This window comes from Aspergillus nidulans, chromosome VI (genome assembly GCF_000011425.1).
Source record: "Aspergillus nidulans FGSC A4 chromosome VI".
NCBI classification, from domain to species: domain Eukaryota; kingdom Fungi; phylum Ascomycota; class Eurotiomycetes; order Eurotiales; family Aspergillaceae; genus Aspergillus; species Aspergillus nidulans.
Genome location: NC_066262.1, coordinates 1,756,471 through 1,783,241, shown reverse-complemented (window position 1 = coordinate 1,783,241; position 26,771 = coordinate 1,756,471). Strand labels below are relative to the sequence as shown.

At 50.7% G+C, this 26,771-nt stretch overlaps 6 protein-coding genes across 6 annotated transcripts, besides 1 other annotated feature; 4 read left to right on the top strand and 2 right to left on the bottom strand.

Annotated features, from left to right (window-relative positions):
- Positions 1 to 26,771: part of a sequence feature (contig 1.51 915..1114266(-1)) that runs on past both edges of the window.
- pkhB (protein phkB) lies at positions 791 to 6,554 on the bottom strand (the record flags this gene model as incomplete). The annotated part of the gene is made up of 3 exons (XM_655613.1): positions 791 to 1,081; positions 1,134 to 1,247; positions 1,320 to 6,554. 3 exons carry the CDS (start codon positions 6,552 to 6,554, stop codon positions 791 to 793), a joined length of 5,640 nt encoding a protein of 1,879 aa, XP_660705.1.
- ANIA_03102 (protein phkA) lies at positions 9,543 to 17,245 on the top strand (the record flags this gene model as incomplete). Its single annotated transcript, XM_655614.1, has 7 exons — positions 9,543 to 9,610; positions 10,000 to 10,412; positions 10,458 to 12,924; positions 13,087 to 14,157; positions 14,220 to 14,764; positions 14,824 to 15,162; positions 15,210 to 17,245. The coding sequence occupies 7 exons, from the start codon at positions 9,543 to 9,545 to the stop codon at positions 17,243 to 17,245; spliced, it is 6,939 nt and encodes a 2,312-aa protein (XP_660706.1).
- ANIA_03103 (uncharacterized protein) lies at positions 18,843 to 19,702 on the top strand (the record flags this gene model as incomplete). Its single annotated transcript, XM_655615.1, has 2 exons — positions 18,843 to 19,151; positions 19,226 to 19,702. The coding sequence occupies 2 exons, from the start codon at positions 18,843 to 18,845 to the stop codon at positions 19,700 to 19,702; spliced, it is 786 nt and encodes a 261-aa protein (XP_660707.1).
- ANIA_03104 (allantoicase) lies at positions 20,577 to 21,847 on the top strand. Its single transcript, XM_655616.2, has one exon. The coding sequence runs from the start codon at positions 20,604 to 20,606 to the stop codon at positions 21,696 to 21,698; it is 1,095 nt and encodes a 364-aa protein (XP_660708.1). The 5' UTR covers positions 20,577 to 20,603; the 3' UTR covers positions 21,699 to 21,847.
- Positions 21,986 to 23,711, bottom strand: ANIA_03105 (putative MFS sugar transporter protein; the record flags this gene model as incomplete). The annotated part of the gene is made up of 3 exons (XM_655617.1): positions 21,986 to 22,216; positions 22,273 to 22,662; positions 22,725 to 23,711. The coding sequence occupies 3 exons, from the start codon at positions 23,709 to 23,711 to the stop codon at positions 21,986 to 21,988; spliced, it is 1,608 nt and encodes a 535-aa protein (XP_660709.1).
- ANIA_10376 (glycoside hydrolase family 95 protein) lies at positions 24,440 to 26,713 on the top strand (the record flags this gene model as incomplete). Its single annotated transcript, XM_050612548.1, has 1 exon — positions 24,440 to 26,713. One exon carries the CDS (start codon positions 24,440 to 24,442, stop codon positions 26,711 to 26,713), a length of 2,274 nt encoding a protein of 757 aa, XP_050468459.1.

The following is a 26,771-nucleotide window of genomic DNA, read 5'->3' as shown; positions in this document are numbered from 1 at the left end:
TTCAGAAGTATCAACTATAACTGCCCCCATATCTAAACAACCATCCCAGCACAACGTATATCACCAAACAGTCAATCAATCAATCATATAGAGCAAAAGATATTTTCTCTACTCGGGCCAAGAGAGAAGATGAAACCATGATCGGAAAGGGGAGCAATGCGTAAGGAAAGGCAAGCACACGAAAAAGAGTATGAGGTACTTGAAGAGGGCAGAAAAAATGCATGTTTGTGAGAATACAAAGTGCCGAAGGTAAGAAGATAATGTGGTATAGAATAACCTGTCGTTCAGGGTAATTCATGCGACAGCAGGAAGAGGAAGATGATGGAAGATAGCAGGTAGTAGATACTGCCCAAGAAAAACAAAAGCAACCCTGATCAAAGCCGGAAATTGACGCCATACAATGGGTTGAAAAGTCCAAAAGAACAATACTCCTGAAATTGCAGGCCCCCTTGATGCTCATAGGTATCCATAACACGCAAAGCCAAATGCAGATGCACGAGGGTAAAAGAGGAGAAAAAGGACGAGAAAGAGACGAGAAAAGTCCGCGACTGTTTAGGCAAGCGGACGAGAACAGGCCCAAATCAAGTGGAAGTAGAGCCTTAAATCAACCCGGTGCGCCTCCTGCGCGCAGGCCTCCGTGGCCGTAAAATCAAAGGCAATATGAACAAAAGAACACAGAAACGTCATGTCATGTCCACGGAGGACGTTTCCAGCTAGGGCGTTTCGGTGGCGCATCCGCAGCGCGAGTTTGATAGGACGTTACTGGTTTTAGCCATTGGCTGTAGCTCTCTTAACCAGTGCGATGTCTTTCCTCACTTCCTTCCTTAAGCCGATCGCGGAGGAGAAGCAGCGGGCGTCCGGGATCGAGAAGGCCCATCATCATCTTCCCTAGCTCGTTGTGCTTGATTGGTTTTGTAACATAGTCATTGAAGCCGGCGCGTGCGGCGTCTTCAATTTGGTCCGTCATCGCATTTGCCGAAAGGGCCATGATTGGTATCTGGGGGTAATGATTCTTCATTTCCCACTTGCGAATCTCGCGGCAAGTTTCGTAACCGTTCTTAATGGGCATTTGAATATCGCACTATATAATTTTTAGTTAGGTGCTTCAAGATTAGAATATGCTGTACACTCACGATAATTAGAGAGTAGTATCCTGGTTCTTTAGAGAATACCATGTCTGTGCACTGCTGCCCATCGCCGGCGGTTTCCGCCATGACCTTGATCTTGTCGAGATACTTCATCATAACCTAAGATTTGTCAGCAAAATCTGTGAATACAGTAAAGCCATATTGCCAGTACGAGGGTCCGAATTGACATACCATGCGGTTCGTTTCATCGTCTTCAACGAGCAACACCCGGTAACCCTTGTTCCCGATTACTTCTTTCACCATCTTAGACATGGTCTTAAAGTTATTGTTAATTGCACGAGCCATATCTTGGTTCCTATCCTTGCTGAGATCTCTCCTGTTGCCAGGATCGAATATCGGCGAAAACGCAGAGGGTTTGACAGGCTTCGGAACGGTGAAGACGCGCTTTCCGCTGGCAGAAAGCTGCTTGATATGTGCGTTGACTTCCCGCTTCTGATAGAGGTCGGATATGATAACAAGAGTAGGTGCCATATGTAGTTCGCGAGCCGCAACATAATTAATCACCTCCAGAACCTCATCAACATTAGGCAGATTGAGGACTAAGTGAGTAATACGAGAACCAGAATCAAAGTCTGCTGAGTCCTTCCAGTCCTCGACATCAATAAACGATATGATTGAGTGTTGTATTTCATGCGGAACCACTTGCTCGATATGCTGTGTAATTGCTTTGCGAGTGTTCTTCAACGGGCAAAGGATGACTATAGAATACGTGCTGTCTAACTCTTGGGGCTGCGGTGTCGTTTCAACCTCACTTGCAATGCCGGAATCTGGGGAAACGGAGGCTTCAGGTTGAGTAGATGCTGATTTCGAGGCGTCGATTCTAGCCATGGGGTCAAAGCTATGTAAATCAGGGGTCAGCAACGCGGAAGAAAACGACGAGCGCGCTGATGAGCTGCCTAGACCCAGGCGAGAAAAAGGCTCTGAACTGTTTGGCGGCTGGGAAAGCGGGGATTCGGGTGCCGAATGAAGGTCAATAGCTTCCGATATTTTGGGATCCAATGTCTCCTTAGACGAGAAAAGCAACTTCTGAAAAGAACTGGTTTTAGAAGGCGCACGCGTTTCTCGAGCAAGGTTTCCCTCGCCAGGAGCAGGCGGCGGCGGTGCATCGACCTTAACAAAGAACGAGAATTTGGCACCTTGTCCTTCCTTGCTGCTCGGTGTCAACCGGCCACCATGCATCTCGACCAGCTGCTTAGACAAGAACAGTCCAAGTCCACTACCCGCATTCTGTTGTGAGGCGTTCGTTCCCAATTGACTGAACCGTTGCATTAAACGCTCGGCGTCCTGAGCGCTGAAGCCTTTACCAGTATCGACAACGTCAAAATTCATGAGAATCTCAGTCGGTTTGTGGATAGCATTAGGATCGTGATAGATAGAACAACGGATATGAATTTCCCCCTGAGCGGTGAATTTGACTGCATTGCCAACAAGGTTTATCAGGATCTGTCGGATACGGAACCTATCACCGATAACCATAGGCGGAACATCCACGTCCATGAGATAGTTCATTTCAAGGCCTTTGTCGATTGCCCTAGATGAGACTGTATCGATCACATCTTCGATCACCGATCGCACATGAAACCAGGAACCGACCAACGACATTTTCCCAGCTTCAACCCTAGACACATCCAGAATATTGTCAACCAATTCGCGGAGATTCGTCGAACTGTTCTGGATGGTATCGAGCATTCGCCTCTGGTCTGTGTCTAGGGAGGTATCAAGAATGAATGGAATGGTGCCAAGGATGCCGTTGAGGGGTGTACGTATTTCGTGCGACATATTGCTGAAAAACTTTGTCTTAGATTCCATCTGGTTGTTGAGCTGTTGCATTGCCTTGTTGAGTTCCCTTTCAAGATTCTTGCGATCATTAATATCAGTACAAGTGCCGTACCAGGAAGCCTCGCCGCTCCCAAAGCTGCTGGTTTCGACCCGAACCAGGCGGACAAGGTGCCATCGAAAATCGCCTCCCTTTGACCGAAGCCTGATTTCCGTCGAGTAGAATACACGACCATTTTCGTCTCGCTGTACAGAAGCGACACCCCGCTTGACTAGTTCATCTAGACGATTACCAAAACGAGCCTCTTGGTTTTCTGCCCTCGGTCCGGAGGGCTCAGGCGGCTGCTCCGATGACTGGGCTGTTGTGGCATTCTTCTGAGCCCCGGAAGCGAGATAAATGGAGAGTAAACCACATTTTTCTAGATCATCGTGATGTACGTGCTTTGCAAAGCCAAAGTTGAGAGCATCCTCAAGATTCTGGCCTGTGTATAAATGCCATTGCTCGTTCACAAAGATAAGGCCCCTGACTTCGGTTGCTTCAAACACTATCTGCGGAACTGAATTTGAGAACGCGCGATACTTGGCATCAATTGCAAACTTCTCTCGCTCCTGGGCAGCCTTCAGCTCAGTGACGTGCTGCTCATGAATGTCGAGAAAGGATCCAATCCAGTATAGGACTTCACCTGTTGATGACAGCAGGGGATTGGCACGGAAAATGAACCAGCGGTAGGCCGACTCATCGTTGAACCTTTTGACGCGAACACGTTCTGTGAACTGTGAGCCTGTAAGTAGCGCTTTTGCCCACTTCGTAGCTACATTATCGCGTTCGCTATCGTGGATGTTCTGCCAAGGATCCCTCGACTTTTGCTCTTGAGGTTGGCTCCGCCTATAAGCATCGAATTTGGAGTTGGTCCAGATAACCTCTCCACTCTGAGGCTTGGCTAGGAAGAGATGTAATGGGACAGAATTTAGCATGAGCTGCGCCACAGCGTCTGTAAACGGACGCGACTCGCGTTGGAGCTGGGCGTAGAAAGAGTTATTAGAGTGATGTCGGGAAGATGTCTGCGTCGGTGACACGATCGACGACGGTTTAGTTTCATGAGGGGAGGGAACCGTAATATTTGGATCTTGGGTGACAGTATCGCATGCTTTTCCTGGCGAGATAGCGGAAGGGGAAGTCGCGGCCTCTTTGACTCTTGCCAGTCGGGACTTATGCTGGCTGGAAGAATCACGGGTCGATTTCGAGCGTTGGATCCCAAAATAGCTGTCTGGTTCTTTCCCGGAAAGCCTCGCACTTAGTCCGGGGGATTCAGGTACGTTACCGGTTGTGCCGGGTATGTTCGGATCAAGGTAGGGAGTCCCTAGCGCCGAAACAGAGGGACTATATTTGATCGAGCTTGCTCTGTCATCGGGACTAGATAGACTTGCCCTTGCGGACAGAGAACCATCATCCGGTCCCGTGTAACTGACATGATTACTGAGACCAGCCGCGAGTTCTAACTCGCTGCTCTCATCTGAGAATGTTCCGCCGATGCCGAGGAAATTGGGGAAGCGAGGAGCTTCCAGGCGAGAAGCAAACTGCCGTTCAAGTTGACTGTAGTGCTGAGCCAGACAAAATGAAGTCGTGAGATGAGGCATAAGATAGGCTAGAGATTGTCTCAGGTTGGTAGGATACGGTATAATTGATGATAAAATCGAAATCACGGCGACAGGGAACCTCAAGGGCGATGAAGTCGACTGTTTTGAAGGCCCAGCATGTAGTAATGGGATGTGCACAACAGATTTTGCCAGGTCAACACCAATGGCCTCTAAAGGATCAGGATTTGAATAATCATGTAATGGCGGATGTTTGGCGAAAGCGGTTTCATCCACAGTATGATTGGAGAAGAAAGGATTTTGCTCAGGATGGCCGCGAGGCGCTGGAGAAGGAGCTGGCGATTGAGACCAAGGGGATGGCGGGACTTGTTCATATTCATCAAGGAACTGCATCAAAGGGAGTCGCTGGGCTTGGAGAGCAGACACCCCTGTGTTTGTTGAAACGGCCTTGCTTAATGGAGCAGATATGTGAGAAGGCTCAGCCGTAGGAGTAACTTGAACTTTATCTTCAGGAGTTTGCACAGGTTCGTCAAAAGGGAGTTTAGACGCCGAGGCGTGAGAGTACTCTCGAGTCAAGATCACAGGTTTCGTGCGCCCGAATAATTTCACTACGCCAGTTCGCTTGATCAGAGGATCTGGTTCCACCTCCAGCGGCCTAGTCGTATGAAACACAGTGAGCCGGCCAGTGTGCTGAGACGAATTCGAAGTGTCCAAAGGAACAGTCTGGGCAGGCGTCAGGTTTCGCCTATGTTCTTTCCTGTGCGGTGTATCCGATTTGATTGGACACTTTGATCGAAGCAGTACATCTTCGTCATTCTTCTTTCTGTCTTTGCCGAATCCCGCAAAAGAATGGCGTGCTAACAGCGGCGGTCGTGCCTCGGAGCTGGCTGGTTTTGGGGGTCCATTCGCGAATTCCGGCACGGCGGACACCTCCTTTTCTTTGTGTGTTTGTTTGAGGATGTTCCGATCTAACTCCTCAGTTGCATTTGCGTCATTCAATGAGCCATACGGTAGGTCTGTTTCAGGAATATTTTCATTAAAAACCGCCTTCTGGCCCCATGGAACGTTCTCCAGGTCCGTCGAGTCCCCCGGTACAGCGAGTGACGCCCGCTCCATTCCATAATGAGTCCGCAGAATATGGACAGTATTGGCCCACCAGGCCTCAAGGCCTGGATCGGCATTAAGTTGTAGCGTGAGCTCGTAGAGGTTCGGACTTGGGTAGGCCGGGTCTTCCGCCACAGGCTTGTGGTCTGGCGGCACAAAGGCGCTGTTGGAAGCGGAAGGTATCCCTGGGCCAGTCTGCCCTTCGATCGGGACATGCGGCGATGCGACAGCGCCCTTTAATTTATCGGCGGGCAAAGTCAGCTTGAAGGAACCATTGTTTAGCTGGGAGAAGAACTTCTGTTTCGTGGTTTGCGATGGCATCTCTGGAAACGGGTAAGACGGTGTTCTATCTGGACAGGCTTCAGGAGTTGTCTGCGAATCCGTGCCTCTAATTGTGCCGCTGGAACCGGCTGAATCGGGCGCTCCTGTAAGGGATGGTACGACTTGCGGCGACAATACATTTGAGATTCGTCTCTTCTTGGTCGACTCCTGGGAAACGGATGGAACGGAACCCTGCGACGGAGCGTTTTCTTGAGGTACTGAAGCGCCTTGGTTCTCGGAATTTCGCATCTGCTGGTATGCAAGCAAATCTTCCATCTGCCGGCGGAGTTCTTTCAGGGTCGGCTGGCTGCGAACCAGGTCCTCCTCAGATCTGTTCCTTGCATCCAAATTCTCTTTCTTGGTTGAGGCAGGTATTCGGCGATGATTCGCGGCCTGTTCGAACGGGGCAGAATAATGCGGAGCGTTAGCTTTCCAACTGTCATCTTCCAATCCGTAAAAGCCACCAGTTGAGTATGCGCTTTCATCGTGGGCAAAACTGGAGAGTGTCTGGGAAAAGAAACGGTGGTGGGACTGAGGAGCGGCAACAGGCGAGGGAGCCTGAGCCGGAGATGGAAGCGGAGGTGTTCTCATGCTGTGAATATCGCCCATGATGCACTTCCTCCTACCGCCGGGCAGTAATTCAATGATCCTGGGCGAAAATCCAAGTCCACAAAGGTGAATAACGGACTCATCGCTCGGACGGAAAAGGCCCGCGATCAGTGAGGTAAGGTCGGGGGAACGTCAAATCAGAAAAGGCAGGGTGAACGCGATTGGGAGATGAGGAATAGGAAGATATATCCTCCTCCTAAGATGAGATATGTGTATATATAAAATGGAGGCAAATGTATACAGAAAACCAAAAGAGGAGGGGTGTGGAGGGCTTAAGGGGGGAGCAGATTGGCGTGCAGTCCACAAAAAAAAGTCACGAAACTACCCGTCTATGAGTCAAGAATGAGTGGGGGAAGACACGAAGCATAAAACCAAAGCGAGGGGAAGAGCAAAAGAGCAGAGAAAGAAGAAAAGGCAAGGAGAGCAGAAAGGTTGGAGAATTTGCAGGGCCGGAGAGTAGGAAGCGCAAGAAAGGCAAGAACAGGTGACCCGATGAAGGGACCGTTGAGCGGTGTATAGATGAAAGAGTCGGCAGCGGTGGTTCCAAGCGACAAGGAGATAGTATTCTGGTTACTGACCTTTTTCTGCTGCTCCAGTTTAGCACCACGACGAGTTGAGCGGTGCTCAGAGTTAACCTTCTTACAGATCGCCAGCGATTCCAGTCACGGCGTGATTCTTGAAGGTGGGAAAGGAATGGATAGAAGAAAACGGGCCCTGTCCTCTGGGGCGCCGGCCGGGAGTATGACGTAGTAGCAAGACCTGGGGTCTGAAACCGCGGTAACAAACGACGAACGACTCGACAGAAGAATGGCTAGGCTGAGTCCGCCGGTAAGCTGAAAGGCAGTTACTATGCCGCAGATGACGATTGAGTCTGACAAGCGCGAGAATCTCTCAGAGGGCTTAAAGGCTGTATGTACACCCGTCTTAGGGAGTTGCGTTAGAGGGTTGAACTCCAGGGCGCGCCGGCGAGAAATCGGACGGGAAGTTGGATAGTGCAAGGTACGGAGACAGGTTAATAGTACCTAACTCAACTACTCATACTATTGGAGAACGAGGTCGATTAGCGGCTCGAGTCACCGAAGAGCTTTTCAAGTAACTTTCAGAAAAGAGACGAGGACAATGGTTCATGGAATTTCTCTGTTGGAGGCCGCGTGGTGGGAACTGGGATCGACCCTCAGTAGTACTCCGTAGGTACGGTACCAGAACAGTGGATAACACACCAGACCCGTGACACTCTACGACTTCTCGCTGGCGGCTGACCTGGATCTCTTTCTCCCTGCCGAAGATGGATTTTTCTTATTATCCTACATAATTTTCAAGAGCTTGGCTGAAGCAGGGCTGGCTGGTAGTCCAGGTGAAGAGAACCAGTACGAAACCATTACCAGTACCCGAATACCAATGTTCGTTCGGGGATGATGAAAGGAGTGATGTAATAACGCTTTTGCCGCTGCATCTTCCTCTTCGATCAATGGTAGGTAGGTACAACCTCCCGACCAGCAATGCCTCTGCTTAGAGTAATGTCTGACTGGAAACATTTCTCATTTGCAGGTAAACCCCTCTCACCGCAAGAGGCAATATCGCGAGTGGTTTCCTGATCGGCAATCACATCTGGTTCTCCTCATGGGAGTGTCTCCTACTTCGAACCCGTCAAAAACGGCGTATAGGACATCCCTATCTGGATTCAATCCGAACTGAGAGTAGCAGGGAAAGATCAGGCAGGGGGATAGTAATAGTGAAGCTGATCGAAGCAAGACTACTACTCCTACTGTGACGGTATAGGCTGCCTCGAACTAGTGCGTTGCGAATTATTGAAAGTAGCCACTCCTGATCCCCACAATTGGCTATGCCAGTCATGTCTTTTGTACTTGGTACATATTCCACATACTCCATCCCATCGTTGGTCAGCCGCCACGGCTGTCCACAACCCACATCCGATGCGCACGAGTAGCGCACGAGTACCAGAGAGAATGTACCAGTTAAACCAGAGCAACCAGAGCAACCAGAGCAACCAGAGCAACCAGAGCGGTCAGGCTGTTATAGCCTTGGCCATGGTATAACCATGTCATCATGAACCTAAATATGTCTTGCGCACGAACTCTATCAGCCCACCAGAAGATTCTCGACCAATTCTAAATCTCTACTTCCAAGGCACGCGTTGATCTTGCTCATGATACGCGTTGGGAGGATCACGGGACCGCCTTGACAGGCTTCCATTAATCGCTTCGTAGCCCATGCCGGAGCCTGAAGACGTCGTTTGGATGACTGAAACAGCGCTTAGTCCGATAAATCAATCCCTGGCCTTTAGAATCTTTAGAATATGTGGACTCAGCACCGTGAAACATAGTTTGATACCGTTGTGGGTTATAAAGCCCCAGATTACGGGGTGCCACCACAGAGTGGTCTGTTCGGGTGCCAATATATATATTCCGCGATCGCGGTCTCACAACTGCCAGGGACGCTTCATGATGGATCCAGTTCTCAACCCGCGTCGATTTGAAGTAATGTCCGGACATAATGCAAGTGCATGGGTTCATCTTCGTAAAACTCGGTGATCCACCTCATGCAAACTCTGATAGTTTCTGTATCTACTTGAGCGTTTCAGTGTCCAGCGCCGAGGGCGCTAACGTCAGAAATTGGGCTCAAAAGCAGTTCCCGTGCCAAGAACTCCAGTCCTGAATCTTCTTGAGTCGCTCGCCACTGTCCTATACTGTATTGGCATCTGGTATTGGCATCTGGTACGGGCATCTGGTAGAACTGGTTCTTCCTCGTAAGCTGAGAAGTGGTGATGCATTTATAAAATTATCCTAATACATTTTATGAAAGTCTTGTGCGACTTCAGAGCGGATTCCTGAGGTTGCGTAACCAGCTAGGTCAGACATCAGGATCTTGGAGGCGTTATTTAATGGTCAGAGTCGAACAACAATAACCGACTCGACTTGGCTACTCAGGCACCTCCAAGTCCTTGGATTACCTTCTTATTATTGCATGATGTGTCTCATGTCCCATGCCTCCAAGTGGTCTGCTGCCTGCCTCGCAGCTGATCTCCCGCCAAGCTCGTGCGCCCCGACTGACTAAGCTCACCCCATCGGTGTCCAGAGTCCAACGACCCTGGATTGGGCTGAATTTGACTTGGAGGCTTCGGATCGCATCCTCGTTTTTTGGCCATCGGCGTTCACTGGGTCTTCATCCTGAATCTATGACACGTTAGTTTGAACCTCTCTGCAACTGCCCTTGAATCCCCACGTTAAAGCTAATGTTCTGCGGATGTCCTGCAGATTGAACGTGGGCCTTCCCTGGATCCTCGCACGGCCAACGACCCCGTCCTTGGCGAAGGCTGCTTTCGTCGCCGATGACAGTCAGCCCTTTGGGCCTACACTCACGCTCGATTACTCCCTGACGGCATTCGTCATACGACTCTACCTATGGCTGTATAAGTGAGGGGTAGCTGGATTAGCGAGGATATTTTGTGCACCCATTTGGCGGAGATGGATGATAGCCATATCCTTGGTGAGGATCTGCCCCTCCCGCCAGCGCGGCTCTTTCAAAGGCTCGCGCAACTGCCCGGATACACTTGGGACCAATCTATCGAACCGTTTCATTCAACGTATAATCACTGGCATGTCTTTGGCCTCCGACATGCTGCCGACACCGACGCCTCGACCCCGCTCGCGACCTCGTCTGGACCGTCGAGTATAACGCGCAGTTCTCCACGAACCGACGCACGACCGCCCTTCCGCCATCACTGGAGAAGCAGTTTGAGCGAATCTAGCAGCGAGCTGTCGCTCTCCCGTACCGAGCATGAGTTTGTGTGGATTCCTGTGGTAGCTAGGGTGTCGTCGCATGTCGTTCGGTTGGAGCGTGAGTTCCATATGATGAGGTCGATTGTACAAACTTCGGATCCAGATTGCAACCATACCATACGACCGCTAGATCTCATTCGTCTGCCCTCAGACCCTGGCGATTTAGGGCCTCTTCTGGTGGCCATCTTCGAATCCCCGGGATTGAACATGTTACAGGAATTGGTTGCGTTCGGGCCGGCATGGTTTGCGATTGGCGGCAGAAATGAGAGCGTGGAACCAAGCCCTGGAGAGCAGGTTTCTCTGTCTGTGTTCCTTGACTTTTCAATTGGCGCGTGTGACTGCCTGGAGCTCCTCCACTACGGGTTGAGAACGGTGCACGGCGAGATCCGCCCAGACGCCTTTCACTTCAACCGGGAAGCCAGGTCTGTGAAATTGATGAACACGGGGAATGGCGCCAAGGCTTTCGATAATGTACTCAGTGAGGGCTGGCTGACAATATCGAGAGAGATTGGCGTCAAAAACAAATTGCAATTCATTGCACCAGAACAAACGGGAAGGATGCCCACAGAGCCCGACAGCCGAACTGACATCTACGCCCTGGGTGTGCTTTTCTGGACTATGTTAGTCGGAAAGCCAGCGTTTACAGGTAGTGATCCAGTCGAAGTCGTACAAAATGTTCTTGGGAAAAGGTTGCCGCCAGTCTCAGCTAAGAGGATGGATATTCCCGATGCTGTTTCTGCGGTGATTCAGAAAATGACACATAAAGCGGTCAATGAACGATACCATACTATATCCTCGGTGAAAAGAGACCTGACGCAGATTTCTCAGTTGCTTGGTGATGGCGACAGCAAGGCGCTCAAAGACTTCCAAGTTGCACAGCGCGATGTGTCTTCGTTTTTCACGCTCCCGTCCAAAATGTTTGGACGGCAGGGGGAATACGACAAAGTATTAAGTGTGGTTGAAAAGGTGGCAAGACGTCAGCAGTCCTCTTATTCCAAGGCGGCCACCCAGATTTCAAGCAGGCTTGGGTCAAATTCTTCTCTGTCAGAGGGACGAGTTGATAGTTTCGACCTCGCGTCAGTCTCCAGTGACTCTGGCTCGTTCCAACTGAATCCCAGAACTAGTACTAACGGCACTGCCTACAACATTGGACGCGCTTCGACGCATGAGTCCTTTCATAGCACTGAATCTTCTCTATCTACGCCGAAGCCTGTCACTAGCAAACCAAAGAGCCCGGTGGATCCGCGCCAGACGTGGGATAATACGGATCAAGATGTTGCTCAAAGCTACGACAGTCCGATGGTTCCGATCAGCCGGCATAAAAACCCAAGCAAATTCCGTCGATACGGCAAATGCGAGGTTATCGCGATTAGCGGTGCGGCTGGGATTGGGAAAACTGATTTGCTGAATCGTATTCAGCCAGCTATACGTAAATTAGGCTATATAGGCATCGCCCGGCTGGATCGGGCAAGAAGGGTGCCTTTCGAGCCGTTCGCCAAGGTTCTTGCTAGCCTCCTTCGTCAGATTTTCTCCGAACGGGATGTCACGACAGAATACCATAACAGTGTCCGCTGCGCGTTGAGACCGATGTGGTCGACCTTACATAGAGTCTTGGAGCTTCCAGAGCAACTCATGTCACCAGGTACCAATGAAAAGCAGGTGTCTCCCAAATGTACGGCGGCCCAGTATATCTTCAAAGATATGACGAGGGGTGAACCGTCGAAGACACCTCTTCCGCGTCTTAGTCAAGGACAAACATCCGTGGATTTCTTTCTCACTAATGCGGCGTCAAAGAACATGAGGCTGATGGAAACATTTTTGGATATCCTGAGAACACTTTCTCAGTTCAAGATGATTTGTGTGTGCATCGATGATTTACATTACGCAGACGATGAGACCATGGAGTTGATTACAAACATTGTCAGAATGAAGATTCCGTGCGTTCTTATACTCACGAGTCGAAAGTCGGAGCTTGAATCTGATGCGATAAAATCACTTTTCGAAAATGACAACCCCTCAGTGACAAGGATAATATTGAAGCCACTCTCAGAAGAAGAGGTAATGGAGATCGTGGCAGCCACAATGCACCAACCTCCAAATCCGACGTTGACCCCTCTCGCAGCTGTCATCCAGGAGAAGAGTGTGGGAAATCCTTTCTATGTCCGTATGATGCTAGAGACTTGTTATAGCACGAATTGCATCTGGTATTCTTGGAAGAACTCAATGTGGGAGTTTGACCTCGACCGGATCTTCACTGAGTTTGTGGCACCTAGGTATGGTGAGGGACTGGGACTAGGTTTTATCACCAGACGTTTACAGGAGCTCCCGCCGGCGGCACGCTCAATTCTCGTATGGGGCGCCTTATTGGGAAGCCCGTTCTCATTTTCCTTAGTACAAAAGCTACTTACAAGCGAATTTCTCTACTCTAGCGAAGATGATGAAGTGGTTGATCTTACATGTCCCCAGAACGCGAACCTCATCAGACAATCTGAGGCCGATATCGTTGTTGGATTGCAGTTTGCGGTACAGGCGAACTTTATCATACCTGGCAGCACTGATGATGAATTCAGGTATGTGCTTCCTGGCTTCTTTTCCAGCTATTCTAATGAACGCAGATTTGCCAATGACCGACTCGCGCAAGCCGCATCCTCGTTGACCGAGGGACGTAATATTGAAAAAATGCATTTCATCATATCTCAAGCAATGAGAAAATATTACCACGACGGGCGTAGCCGTTATGCAATGGCACGACATGTGGCCCAGGCTTCCCGAATCATCAAATCTCGTGTCGTTGAGAGACTCGATTATCGGAAGATTCTATGGGACGCAGCACAGATCGCCGCGCAATCGGGGGCGCGCCCAACCGCACTCTGGTACTACCGCCACTGTCTTGACCTCCTGCAAGATAACCACTGGGATGACAATGGCATCGATGTCTACTACGATGAGACATTACGTCTTTATACCGCTACAGCGGAGATGGCTTGGTCTCAAGGATTTAATTCGGAAGCTCTCGACTTGCTATACAAGATATTTCACCATGCTAAAACGGCTGTTTGTAAATCAAGGGCTTGGATTATCAAAGCAAAATTATTCGCTCAGCTGGGCGACCATCCTCGGTCCATGAATTCGTTGCTTACATGTTTGGAAGAGCTTGGCGTGCATCTCCGGGAACCGACAAGCTACGAAAATTGCGACGCGGCTTACAAAGTGCTTAAGGGCCACATTGAACGAGCGGATTTGAGCGAGATGGCTCATAAGTCTGTCAGCAAGGATATCAACACGGTCACAATCGGAACGGTGATGGCGGAAGCGATGTCAGTTACCTTCTGGGATGATGGGCTCACATTCTATCGGATGGCAATTGAAATGATGAACCATCATCTTTTTCGAGGGGGTTTCATCCAAATCTGTATCGGTTGCTCCCACCTTGCCATGATTGCCTTCAGCAGATTCCGGGATCTTGATTTCGCTGTAAAACTCAGCGAATTAGCTCTTACTCTACTTGACCGGTGCCCGGAGCTTTGGACGCGCAGTCGCGGATCTATTGTCTATAACTTCTACGTTGGCCATCTGCGGGGACCTCTGGCGTCCACGCTTCCAGCCCTCGAAGCCTCAGTTGAGACGTCGCTCGTCTTGGGTGATCCGTACATAACTCTGATCACCATTTCAGCAATGGCAATGACGAGGCTATTTCTTGGTCACGACCTGGTACTGGTTGAGGTATTCTGCAACGACAGCCCTATGGAAATTAATGACTGGGAGGTTGACACTCGGGGCGGAGCCACACTTGTTGCTGTTAGGTAGGAAGATTTTGTCCTCAAACTTGTTTCGAAAGGATTACTTGACTAACTACATCTTACAGGCAAGTTGCGCGGGCTCTACAAGGGAAGACTGAATATAGGGTGGCCGACACAGTGCTGAATGATGATAGCCATATAACCACCGAATACATCGACTTTCTGGAGAAGAATGCCAGCAACCCCGACCGTCCACGTGACATCTATTATGCCCTCTCAATGATCCCGTTGTATCTCTACGGGCATCATGAGAAGGCCATTAAGCTGGCCACGGAAATGGACGAAAGTATTTCCAGACTTTGGTCCTCTCGGGTTTCCTACGTTGTCTATTTCTACGCCGCCCTTTCTCACTTGACGATGCACAATGACAACCCAACGACAGCATATCTTGACGGCAAGTTGGATGTTGTATTGAAGTACAAGGCCGAAATCGACTTTGCACGGCGCGCATGCGATGCGAACTACGGAATGTGGGCGCTGATTCTAGAGGCGTTGGTCTATGAGGTCCAAGATGACCACACATCTGCGCTTCAATCATTCGAGGCGGCAATCGATCATTGCCAGGTCCATCAATATCCAATGGAAGAAGCTCTCGCTCTAGAGCTTTATGGTACGTACCCGACCCCCTCATAACCCCTTCGTCAGCTTCTCTTGCTAATGTCCATGCAGGGGAATTCCTAGTCCGCCGGGGCGCGAAGCGGGCAGCTCGCTCTGTGATGCAGGATGCTATTACTGCTTGGGCTGCGATAAGTGCCGTTGGCAAGGCATCCCAGCTGACCGAGAAGCACGAATGGCTATTGAGAACAGCTACTTCTTGCCGAAGTGTAGATGTTGGCTGCCAAACAGTCGACTCACTGCTTGGAATCGACCAGGACGTTGGGCAAGAGCATGTTGGGGTAAACCAAGCTTTGCAAGAAGAGGATCGGAAACATCGCTGGCTGGAGCAGAGTGGCGCTACTGCTACAACAGCAGGTGAGCGGTCACTTGATATATCTGGCGTCGGACTTGGTAAGCCGTGAATCTTATGCTCAATATAACAGTGCTAACATCTGTAGACATCATCGACTTGTCAAGTATATTGGAATCTAGCCAAGTGATGTCTTCTGAGCTTCAAATTGATAAGCTTATGACGAAGATGATTGAAATTGTTCTCGAGTCGTGCAACGGTTCTGACTTTGCAGTAATTGCAACGAACTTTGACAACCACTTTACCATTACTGCTGCTGGAGATCTTGAGAGAGGACAGAGGTCATTCGTTGATGGCCTGCCCTTCTCCGAAATGGATGACAAAATGGCTCAACAAATAACTCATTATGTCATGCGTACCAGGGAGGAGGTCCTCGTCCATAATGTTTTTGAGGACGAGCGCTTCAGCAACGTTAGTGAAGCCTATCATACACGAAACCCCATGAGTCGATCTGTGATTGCGTTGCCCATAATGCAAGGAGAGCACCTCCACGGTGTCATCCAGGTTGAGGGGAAACCAAACTCATTCACTCAACGGAATCTTGTCGTGCTCCACCTGCTGTGCAATCAAATCGGGATCTCGTTGTCCAACGCGCTGCTTTTCCGCGAAATCCGCAAAGTCGGCGCCACAAATGCTTCAATGGTGGAATCCCAGAAACGAGCCCTTACCCAGGCTCGGGACGCGGAGCAGAAGGCAAAGGTAGCAGAGGCAGAAGCTAAACACAATGTGAAGCTGAAAGAAGATGCCGCCAAGGCAAAGTCCATCTTCCTTGCTAATATCTCCCATGATCTGAGAACTCCGATGAATGGCGTTATTGGCCTGTCTGAGTTGCTCAAGGGAACAAAATTGGATCGGGAGCAGGATGAATACGTTGAATCGATCCGTGTCTGTGCCGATACACTTCTGACCCTCATCAACGACATCCTTGACTTCTCGAAACTCGAAGCAGGTAAGATGAAAATCTCTACCGTCCCTCTGAACATCAAAGAGACAATCTCAGAAGTTGTCCGAGCGCTTCGCTACACCCACCGAGACCGAGGACTCGAAACAATTGAAGATCTAGACGAGGTTCCACCGGACCTTGTCGTCCTCGGCGACCCCGTCCGACTCCACCAAATCTTCATGAACCTTCTCAGCAACAGCTACAAATTCACGCCCAAGGGATCCGTCACCGTCTCAGCCAAAGTTACCCGCGAAGGCAAAGGCCGCGTTCGCCTCGAATGCTCTGTCTCTGATACGGGCATTGGGATCCCGGACGAGCAAAAGCCACGTCTCTTCCGACCTTTCTCCCAAGCAGACAGCTCCACCGCTCGCTCCTACGGAGGCAGTGGCCTCGGTCTAAGCATTTGCAAAGCTATCATCGAAGACGTCCTCGGCGGCGCCATCTGGCTCGACTCCGTCCCGGGTGCTGGCACAACCGTAACCTTCCACCTCTCCTTCAACAAAGTCAAGTCTGAGAGTGGCGACAAAAATGCCCCTTGGTCCAAATCCGCTATAACAGACAAGACTGCTCCTCGCCCCGTCGCCCGCGACCTCTCCATGATCCCTCGCGACCAGATTCGCGTGTGCATCGCTGAAGACAACCCGATCAACCAAAAGATTGCCGTTCGCTTCGTCACCTCGCTCGGTCTCCAATGCGAAGCATACAGCGACGGCCAGCAAGCCGTCGACGCGCTACGTGCTCGTTCAAAGGAAGGAAATCCTTTCCACGTCGTGTTGATGGATGTCCAGATGCCCACATTAGACGGATACAACGCGACACGTGAGATCCGGAAGGATCCCGACCCGAACGTTAACGAGGTCCTCGTCATCGCGATGACGGCGAGCGCTATTGAGGGAGACCGTGAGAAATGCCTCGAGGCCGGCATGAACAATTACCTACCCAAACCGGTGCGCTCGAACATCTTGAGTGATATGCTGGATAATTATCTCGCGCCCGTGCCAACTTTCACGAGGACGAGAATGTCTCCGGCTGCTCGGGGAAGGGGGAGTATCAGTACCGATTCTGCGTCTGTGGCGTCGAATAGTATTAGTATTGCCTCGTCTGGTGCTACTTCTGTTTCCGGCTCTGATGGAGCTGGCCATGCTCTTCCTGAACAAAAGTCCCAGTCGCACTCTACATGAGGCGGAGTGAGCTCATTTCTTGTTGTTGTCGAATGTTTATTCTAACTACCAGTACCACTACCCACTCTGTTTTGTTCAATTGGATCTGGCGTGTTCTTGTTTTACTTGTATAACGGGATAGACTTTCCATTTTCTATTCTAGGGCTTGATTGGACTTGAGCCTTTGTTTCTTTTTTTTTTTTCTGGCATTCGATACCTACCCATCGATTGGAGTTTTATATTTATGATGGTTAAAAGAATGAATTCACATATGATCAGTCTTCTGTACCTTACTGGACTGTAGATAGGATCTAGTAGTAAGTGTTCTTGCAATAGCATTAGCTCATATATATATATATCAGAACTCGTCTATTGTAATGTGGGATCTTTCGTTGGTGTTAACTCAAGCTGCACTGTTTAACCCAGTTGACTTAATCCATAGCTGCGGTAGCTACGAAACAAAGGTTCAAGCTTCCAAATGTGCAATATTCATTATATTTATCTCAGCGGGAGAAGGTGGCAGTGTTCCCAGACCAAAACAGCCACTCGCATACAGACCCTGGTCCGATTCCGAAACCCTGGGAGGATCTTTAGGCAGCGATCCGAGATCCCAATCGGTCAATCGGTTCCCAGCATAGCCTATTATTACCAATAAACCCTGGGCGCGCTGCAGCTGCAGCATGGTGGGGATAGGAAAAGAAAAGAAAGGGGTAGGAACCAGGAACTGCTCCAGATTTCCAATCCACCTAGGGGAAACCGGGAGGACGTCAAAGTCGGTACGGAAGGCTAGAACGTGCCCTCCACTTACTACTAGAGACATGCAAAAGTCCTTAAGATACCAGGGATAGGAATACCACGGCTGAGGGAGGTTAATGGCTGCATTTTCGGTCACGAACGGGCGCAGGTGCAGTTGCATCTATTGCATCTGTTGGTAATGACAAGCCAGCTGGGGAATCTCAGGGACTCCTTTGAGCCAGACATCGACTCGTGCGCTTTTCTGAATGCCTAAGATACTCAGATATAGCTCATCTTCAGATGGGGCCTCCTAGCCCGGTGGTACCTCACTGCCGCAAGAGTGATACAACAACGTACTCAGCGGCTACATGCAGGCCGTTCGGAAACGGCCACGAATGGGGGAATTTAGAAAGGATGATCAAGAAAATGTGCCCCTCGGTGATTCTCGAATAAGCTGCTGCCCACGCGGGTAGTTCTGACACCTAAAGCACGTTCGTTTGTGACGAGTAGTCGGCGGAAAACAGTCGCCGTTTCCTTTTTAGACTCGTTTCGGGAACCGAAGAACGAGCTAATCGGCTAGCCAGGTAGATATTGATTTAGGGAATGGACAGGCTGCCTCCCTCTCGGCCTTTCTCGGACTCAATTTTGCGTGTGTAACGGACAAATCGTCGCATGGCCATATGCTTCGGGCATGTCTGCATTTGACTGTCAGAAGTTTCGGCAAATCTCATGTGCGTTTGTACTGCTCAAGATGCACAAAACACCGCATAGAACGGGTCCAGCGGTCCTTCATGGGGTCTGCCCAGGCTCCGTGTCTTGTATTCATAGACAATAAATTCTCACCGACTCGTTCCTCTGCTGGCAGATCCCAGAAACAACGGCAATGGGTACCCTGATCTCCAGACCGACTCTAAGGTTGCGCCGAAGTTGTCATAATGGTGTCACAGTTCAGGATCAAACGAGCCTGTCCCTACCCAGGGGGCCGGTCTCAAGAGAGGAGCCACAAGACGATTGGCACAAACGGCCCTCGAGCGGGATGAACAGAACAGCACATACGGTGAAGTTCGATCGCATCCGGTTCGTTGTGCCATCGCTATCAGTAGCATTGGGCGCGTTGTTTGGTATCACCCTGATGGTTGCTATGGAGCAGGCAAAGAGATATAAACCGAGTCTCATCCGGTCCCAAATCGAGGTATCATCGCACCTGACTATCTGAGCATTTGAAAAATCTGCAAAAACCTCACCATAATATCTCATCTTTTCCAGCTTCGTGGATCAAATTGCCTCCAAACAAGCCTTGGCCCTCTATCAAAGCCGACGAAAACCAGCAACTGGACAAGAGGTAGTCGTCGTTTATCTGCAGTTATACAAGCCAGTCCGTTGGTAGACTCTTGCAACCCGATCTCAACTATACCACTCAAGATGCCTTCTAAGCCTTCCAATAAGAACGCTCTCCCTGAGCCTCAAGGCCTCGTATACGACGAATCCGACATGGCACTCTTCCGCGCAAAGCTTTCGTACCACGCAACAATCGAAAGTCGGCTTGCCTCAAACGATACCAACCTTATATCCATCTCCGAGCATCAGGCCCGTATCATCAAGCGCTGGGAAATGCTGAAGCAGGTGGAGAAGGATATGACAGAGAAAGGCAAAATCCTTTCTCCAGGGGAGAAGAAGCAGCTGGCCCAGTATGAGTGGCGGTATAAGATGTTGGAGGAGCTCGCCACGAAAAGCAGCAAATGAGGCAGGGGGCGAAGGACAACATTTGGAGCTTCGCCTCACGCAAGCAACATTGGGAGGGACAATTGCATCGCATCGCATCGCTGGCGTTCATTTTTAGATCTAGAAACCTGTACGAATCTCTTTTCAAAGAATGTCTTTCTCCTTGGCTTGCTGCCTACCATCTTCCACTATAATGTCGACAAAAAAGCGGTGGTCTCCCTTTTCTTTTTTTTGCCTTCTTGGCCATCTTCGCTTCCCTAGACCCAATAGTATGACGGTTACTCAGGCACAAAGATCAAAGTAACCTCGAGTTGACATTCCATCGAGACGTCACATTGTTACACCGCAGCTGGGTGGCCATCTAAAGTCGCAGCCGAGGTCAATGTCAAGTCGTTTTAGGGCTGGTTCCTAAGAACGTCCAACGTTGGGCACACCCAGTTGCTGAGAGCTTGCCATTCTCAATTCATGTAAGATATGGTCTTCCAATTCGACGGCGAGAGTCAATGGGCGATGCGGTTATCGGAGAGCTCCGACAAAGGCTGGATTGGAGTAGTGGGGCGAAGACGATTCGACGCCATTGCGCAGAGTATGATTGAGATTGGTAATTGAATATCCAAGAGACGAATCGGAAGCGACGATCGACTGGTAACCCGGATGTTCTAGGAGGAAGAGTTAAGAAGACTCAAGAGGAGATGGAAGATGGAGAGGGAAGAAGAGAAGGGTAGAATGAGGGGATGGGATCGAGTAATCAAGAGCTCCTCCTTATCAGCGGTGGATAACATCATCGCATGCCCCGCCAAATACCACTACTTCTCCATCATTTAAAGAAGGACATTGGCACAATCAGAGTCGGTATCGATCTTTCTCTCTCCTGGTTCTCATACTGATTCGTGTACGGACACAGTCCAAGGAACTATAGAATATGGCAGACATCACCTTCGTCCCCTCTGAGGACATCGATAAGGTCTTCGCCCACACCACCAACCTCGCCTCAGCCGCCCTCAACAGCAAAGTGCTCGCCTGCTCAAACGACTATTTTGCTGCTGCCTCTAACCTGCTGACTCCAACACCGCCCATCAACCGCCCCGGCGTCTTCATCCACACCGGTGCTTGGTACGACGGCTGGGAAACCCGCCGGCACAACCCAGACCCCTATGACTGGGTAGTCATCAAGCTCGGCGTCGCCAGCGGCGCGATTCAGGGCGTCGAAGTCGATACGGGCTTCTTCGTCGGCAACTACGGCGAAAAGGCCGAATTACAGGCTACATATGCACCGGGCATCAGCGACGCCGAAGTCGCAGACCCCAGCTACAGCGGGTGGACGACAATTCTCCCCCCACAGGAATGCGGCCCGTCACAGCGGCGCGCGTGGAAGTTGAATAGCTACGACGCGGCGAATCCGACTCCGTACACGCATGTCCGGCTGCTGATGTATCCAGACGGCGGGTTCGGCCGGCTACGGCTGTATGGGCATGCTATCCCGCCGACTCTTGAGTCGACTTCGAAGGATCAGAACGAGTTGCCGACGGAAGAACTGTCTTCTGCGCTCTTGGGAGGTCTTGCCCTCGGTGCCTCAGACCAGCACTATACACCCTGCAGCAACCTACTTCTTCCTGGTCGAGGAAAGGACATGGGCGACGGCTGGGAGACAGCCCGGTCCCGCGCCAAGGGCCACGTCGACTGGGCTGTTATCAAGCTTGGACTCCCTGGCTCTGTGTCAAAGGTCGTTGTCGACACTAAGGATTTCCGCGGCAACTTCCCTCGCGCCGTGCGTGTTCATGGACTGCCCGCCGGCTCCGTTGGCAGTGATGAGGTTCCTGCGCATGACCATGCGGGATGGACGGAGATTGTCAAAGGTGATAAGCCCTGCCAGGCGGATACAGAACATGTCTTTGAGGGCGCAGATCTTGCGGCCGACTCGGGAATTTTCACTCATGCTAAGCTTACTCTTGTGCCGGACGGAGGTGTGAAGAGGTTCCGGGTCTTTGGAAAGAGAGATCTCTCTGCAAAGAAATAAAAAGGGTATCAGAATGGATTCTTCTGCTCAACCACAGTTTCTTCTGTAGTCAAGTCGACATCCTGCCCACTACTGCCGAATCCAGTAGAATCCGCTTGTACATTGACTGAACTTTTCAAGTTAAAATCTAAACGCGAAGACATTCACTCAATCTGTAAATGCGGGATTAGATGGGTTTAGATTACTGTAGTCAGTAAGTAAGATGCCGCTCAAATTTGATCCTAGACCTAAGAACAGCTGGGATGAGATGAGCCAATGACTACCAACCCTATATTGTTAGGGAAACATCAAGGTTCCCCCTCCCTCTGCACCTGCCTTTTTGCATTATAGATATCCAGCGACATCTTGACCGGCCGAACGCCCGGTGTCTCAAAGACCGCATCGATTTCCTCCAGCGTCAAACCGCTCGTCTCTGGGAACACAAAGTAAGACAACACCAGTTGCACCGTATTATAAACAATATAGACAACCCAGATCTTGTATCCAAGCTTATCGATACCAACGCTGATGCCATATGTCTGTAATTGATTGCATTAGTACGAGCTTTGGGATACAGAAAGGGGGGTTTCCGCACCTGACAAGCTCCTGCACCTCCTTGTATTAAAGAATACAAGCTCATACCCTTTGCACGAAGGGGTAAAGAGAGGATTTCGATGGGGTAGAGGTTGTGCATTGTGGCGACGAAGAGGGCCGAGAAAGTTTGGTACATGTAGATCCAGAATATCGTCAGTCCGGCGGCAGCTTTCGTGGCATTAACAGCGTACTGCCAGGACGTGATAGTTGTTGTTGTCTGGAAGAGAATCATCGTCGCTAGCCCGGCGAATATCATTGTTCGTCGGCGAAATTTGTCGATAATCATGGCTCCAACTGCTGTGAAGACAAAATATACGCCGGTTGTGCCGAGTTGAATCCCTAGAATTTTGATCGAGTCTGTGATGCCAATTGTGTTCAAAGCTGGCACCATCTAAGGTTAAGCGAGGTCAGTCTGGAGCGACTATGATAAGAGTCAAAAAGGATGCAGCTCACGTAGTAGGTAATGATGCCGCCGCCGTTCCACTGCTGGAATATGGAGTAGAGGAAAAGGACCATAAGGCGATAGAGCACGGTGCGCCGAAGGAAAACGGAGAAGTCCCAGAACTTCTGGTGGCCGGCACGGTCGTTCTCAATGGAGGCTTCCATCTGAGAGATGACAATATTGACGATGGGCTGGTTGACATCGCCGCTCGTCGTGTGATACCTGGCAATGACGTGCCGGGCTTTATCACGCTGTCCTCGCATGATGTAGTAACGCGGAGACTCGGGGCAAAGGGTGAACATTCCCAAGCAGACGAGTGCGGGAAATATCATGTTGAGGTACAAAGGTAGACGCCATTGCAAATTGCCGTCCATCTTATTGATTCCAATCAGAGCAGCACTCATGCACAGACTGCCAATCTGGAAGCAAGCGCCGAAGATACCAACCAAAAGACCGCGCAGATGGGTTGGAGAAATCTCACCCATGTACTGCGAGCTTGACATCAGGGCAGTACCAAAACCCATGAAGAATCTCCCTGCCATAAACCATTTCATATTCGGTGCAGTAGACTGAAGAATGCATGCGACAAGGACGAGTAGATTGCCGAGAAAGTTGACAGCGCGACGGCCGATGATATCGGCAAGAGCGTAAAACGGGGCACCGCAGACGTTTCCGATATTCATGAGAGCGTTAAGCAATCCGTATTCGCCACCTGCTGTACCGATGCCGAAGTAGTCATGCCAGGATTGGTACGCATTGATGCCACCGATGACTGCCCAGTCGACACCATACCCTGCTTGGTTGCAGCCCTGGACGAACAGGACCAGGCATAGGCGAACACCGGCCCAAGAGCGCATAGTCAGCGACTCTCGGGACAGCTTGAACAGATCCTCCTCAGCGAGGCTGGCGAGGACGGCTTCTTCCACATGGTTGGCGCTCTTCGGAGGGAGGTCTGGTTCCACAGCATCTGCCCTTACGGTTTCCCTCTTTTCCTTCATGATGACCACAGGGGCGCAATGAGCAGTGAAGAAGCAGACGTGAACTTCTCCTTGTGAGGAATTCCAAGGCTATGAACACCGACAAAGCCAGAGGGTTCTCGCAATATCTTATACGCGGGCCCGACGAACAGCTCCAATCTTGCAGTTGAGGTCCGGACATTGCTTACTTTTCCACGAGTAGCGTGGCGCTTGAAAATGAAACAAATGACCACGCGATGGGAGCCAAAGCAGACTGGATTTGGGCCTCGTCCCCTCTCAATAACGGTGAACAACTTCTGGCCATCCAAGAGAATGCTAGGGCCTGAGATTAGCCGGGGAAGCAAGCACGGACCAATCGGCTCTATTTCTGGAAGCCAGGAATCCCCAGATTCGACCGACAGCTAGCTTAACAAGGCTTAGCCCTAGCTACTTTTCCCGGGCTGGCGTCTTCATGATTCGATAGGGCCAAATTTGTGGCGGAAGGAATTCTCATCGTGCCACCAACCGCTAATGAGAAAAGGATGAAAGCTGCTACGGCAAATTTTCGCGAATCATGTTCCTTGAACGAGTTCATGGGGAAGGGTACAGGATTTCACCTGCCGAGGCCGATATTGAGCAAGCAATGAGCCTCCGGTCCTTTCGTCCTTTCTCGTCTCGGTCAACGGCCCGTGTCGCCTGGGTACATGGCTAGAGGACACAAAAATCCACTCGTTCATGACGGCCGTCAGGTATTGTGAGATCAGGTAGCCATGTCCGAGCTCTGGTACCAAAGGCCCGCTGCTGGATGGGACGAAGCCCTGCCGGTGGGAAATGGGCGTCTCGGGGCGATGGTCTATGGTAGGACAGATACAGAACTGCTCCAGCTCAACGAGGACTCGGTGTGGTACGGCGGTCCGCAGAACCGTCTTCCAGAGGATGCCCTAAAGTGCCTACCACGTCTTAGGGAGTTGATTCGAGAAGGCGCTCACAAGGAGGCAGAACGGTTGGCTCGTCGCGCGTTCTTCGCTTCCCCAAATAGCCAGCGACACTATGAACCTCTTGGAACGCTGTTTTTGGAGTTTGGACACCCATGTGAAGAGGTCACGGGCTACCGGCGGTCCTTGGACTTGAATGAGGGCATTACTCACGTGCATTATGAGCACAACGGTGTTCAGTATCATCGGCAGGTGATCGCTAGCTACCCGGATAATGTACTTGCTATGCGGGTACAAGCATCGCGATGCAGTGAGTTCTTGGTCCGACTCAGTCGACTTAGTGAGTTGGAGTACGAAACAAATGAGTTTCTGGACGATCTCGTGGTCGATGGGCAATCGATCAAGATGCATGTCACTCCTGGTGGCAAGGACAGCAACCGGGCATGCTGCATGGTAGCAATCCGCTGTGGGAGTGACGACCAGGAACCGATCAAAGTGGACTGTGTGGGAAAGAACCTCATCATCAACGCGCGGGACGCTCTGATTGTCATAGTAGCTCAGTCAACATACCGCTGCGATGACGCTGACCTCGACCGCGCCACGGTTGCCGACCTAGAAGCGGTCCTGGCCAGCTCGGTGGAAGACATATGGGCTCGACATATTACGGACTATCAATCCTTGTATGGCCGGTTGGAGCTGAACCTGGGACCAGATGCAACAGATATACCGACGGACCAGCGTATCTTGCATGTGCGAGGCCCAGAACTTGTGGCCATATATCTTCGCTACAGTCGCTACTTACTGATATCGTGCAGTCGTCCTGGCAGGAAAGGTAGTTCTGATCGCGTGTTGCCTGCGACTTTGCAGGGCATATGGAATGCATCGTTTCATCCTCCGTGGGGATGCCGCTATACGATCAACATAAACCTGCAGATGAACTATTGGCCTGCCAATGTGGGCAATTTATTGGAATGTGAAGAGCCCCTGTTCGCACTGCTCGAGCGCCTTGCCGTCACTGGTACTGAGACTGCACGCAAGATGTACGGCTGTCGTGGGTGGACAGTGCACCATAATACGGACTTGTGGGCGGACACTGCGCCTGTTGATCGCTGGATGCCAGCTACTTTGTGGCCACTCGGGGGTGCCTGGCTGTGTACTCATGTCTGGGAGCGGTTTCTCTTTAACGGCAACAAGGCATTCCTGAAACGCATGTTTCCAGTGCTCCGTGGTTGTGTTGAGTTCCTACAAGATTTCCTCGTTGATGATGTCTCAGGCCAGTATAAAGTAACCAACCCGTCGTTGTCCCCTGAGAATACGTTCCGTGATGAGAAGGGCCAAGAGGGCGTACTCTGTGAAGGATCGACAATTGACATCCAGCTAGTCCGTGCAGTGCTAAAAGCCTTCGTCGAATCATTGGAGGTGCTTGGTTATTCACAGGATGAGCTCCTACCTAGTGTACATGACACACTACGCCGTCTACCCCCCGCGCGTATCGGCTCGAAAGGGCAGCTCCAAGAATGGATGTTCGATTATGACGAGAATGAGCCTGGCCATCGGCACGTTTCGCATCTCTGGGCTCTTTATCCAGGCAACGACATCAACCTGGAAACGACTCCTGAGCTCGCCAAAGCTTGTGCTGTCACTCTACAACGGCGACAAGCAGCGGGGGGCGGTCATACGGGTTGGAGTAGAGCGTGGCTTCTCAATCTGCATGCGCGCCTTAGGGACGCAGATGAATGTGCAGAGCATCTAGAGCGACTGTTGGCGCAATCAACCCTTCCTAACCTTCTGGATACACATCCGCCGTTCCAGATCGATGGTAACTTTGGCGGTGGTGCCGGGATTCTGGAAATGTTGGTGCAGTCGCACGAAGACGGCATCATACGGCTACTCCCTGCATGTCCACTAGCATGGCGGAGCGGACGGCTTCGTGGTGTTCGCGCCCGTGGCGGTTTCGAGCTGGAATTTGAATGGAAAGACGGAGTGATTCGAGGGCCAGTAATTGTGAAGTCAGAATTGGGCCTTAGGGCTGTAGTCTATTATCCAAACAATGGTCCGCGTAAGGTCTTGGAGGGTTCGGGGATTATTGTCTTAAACGGAGACAACTGAAGCAGACGTCGCCATGGAATGCTAAACGCCAATGCCGTGGCCGTATAGTTTGTTATCT

Excerpts from the sequence above, each read along its gene's own strand:
- ANIA_03104 (XM_655616.2), top strand. The coding sequence starts at position 20,604 with ATGGCAGACATCACCTTCGTCCCCTCTGAGGACATCGATAAGGTCTTC.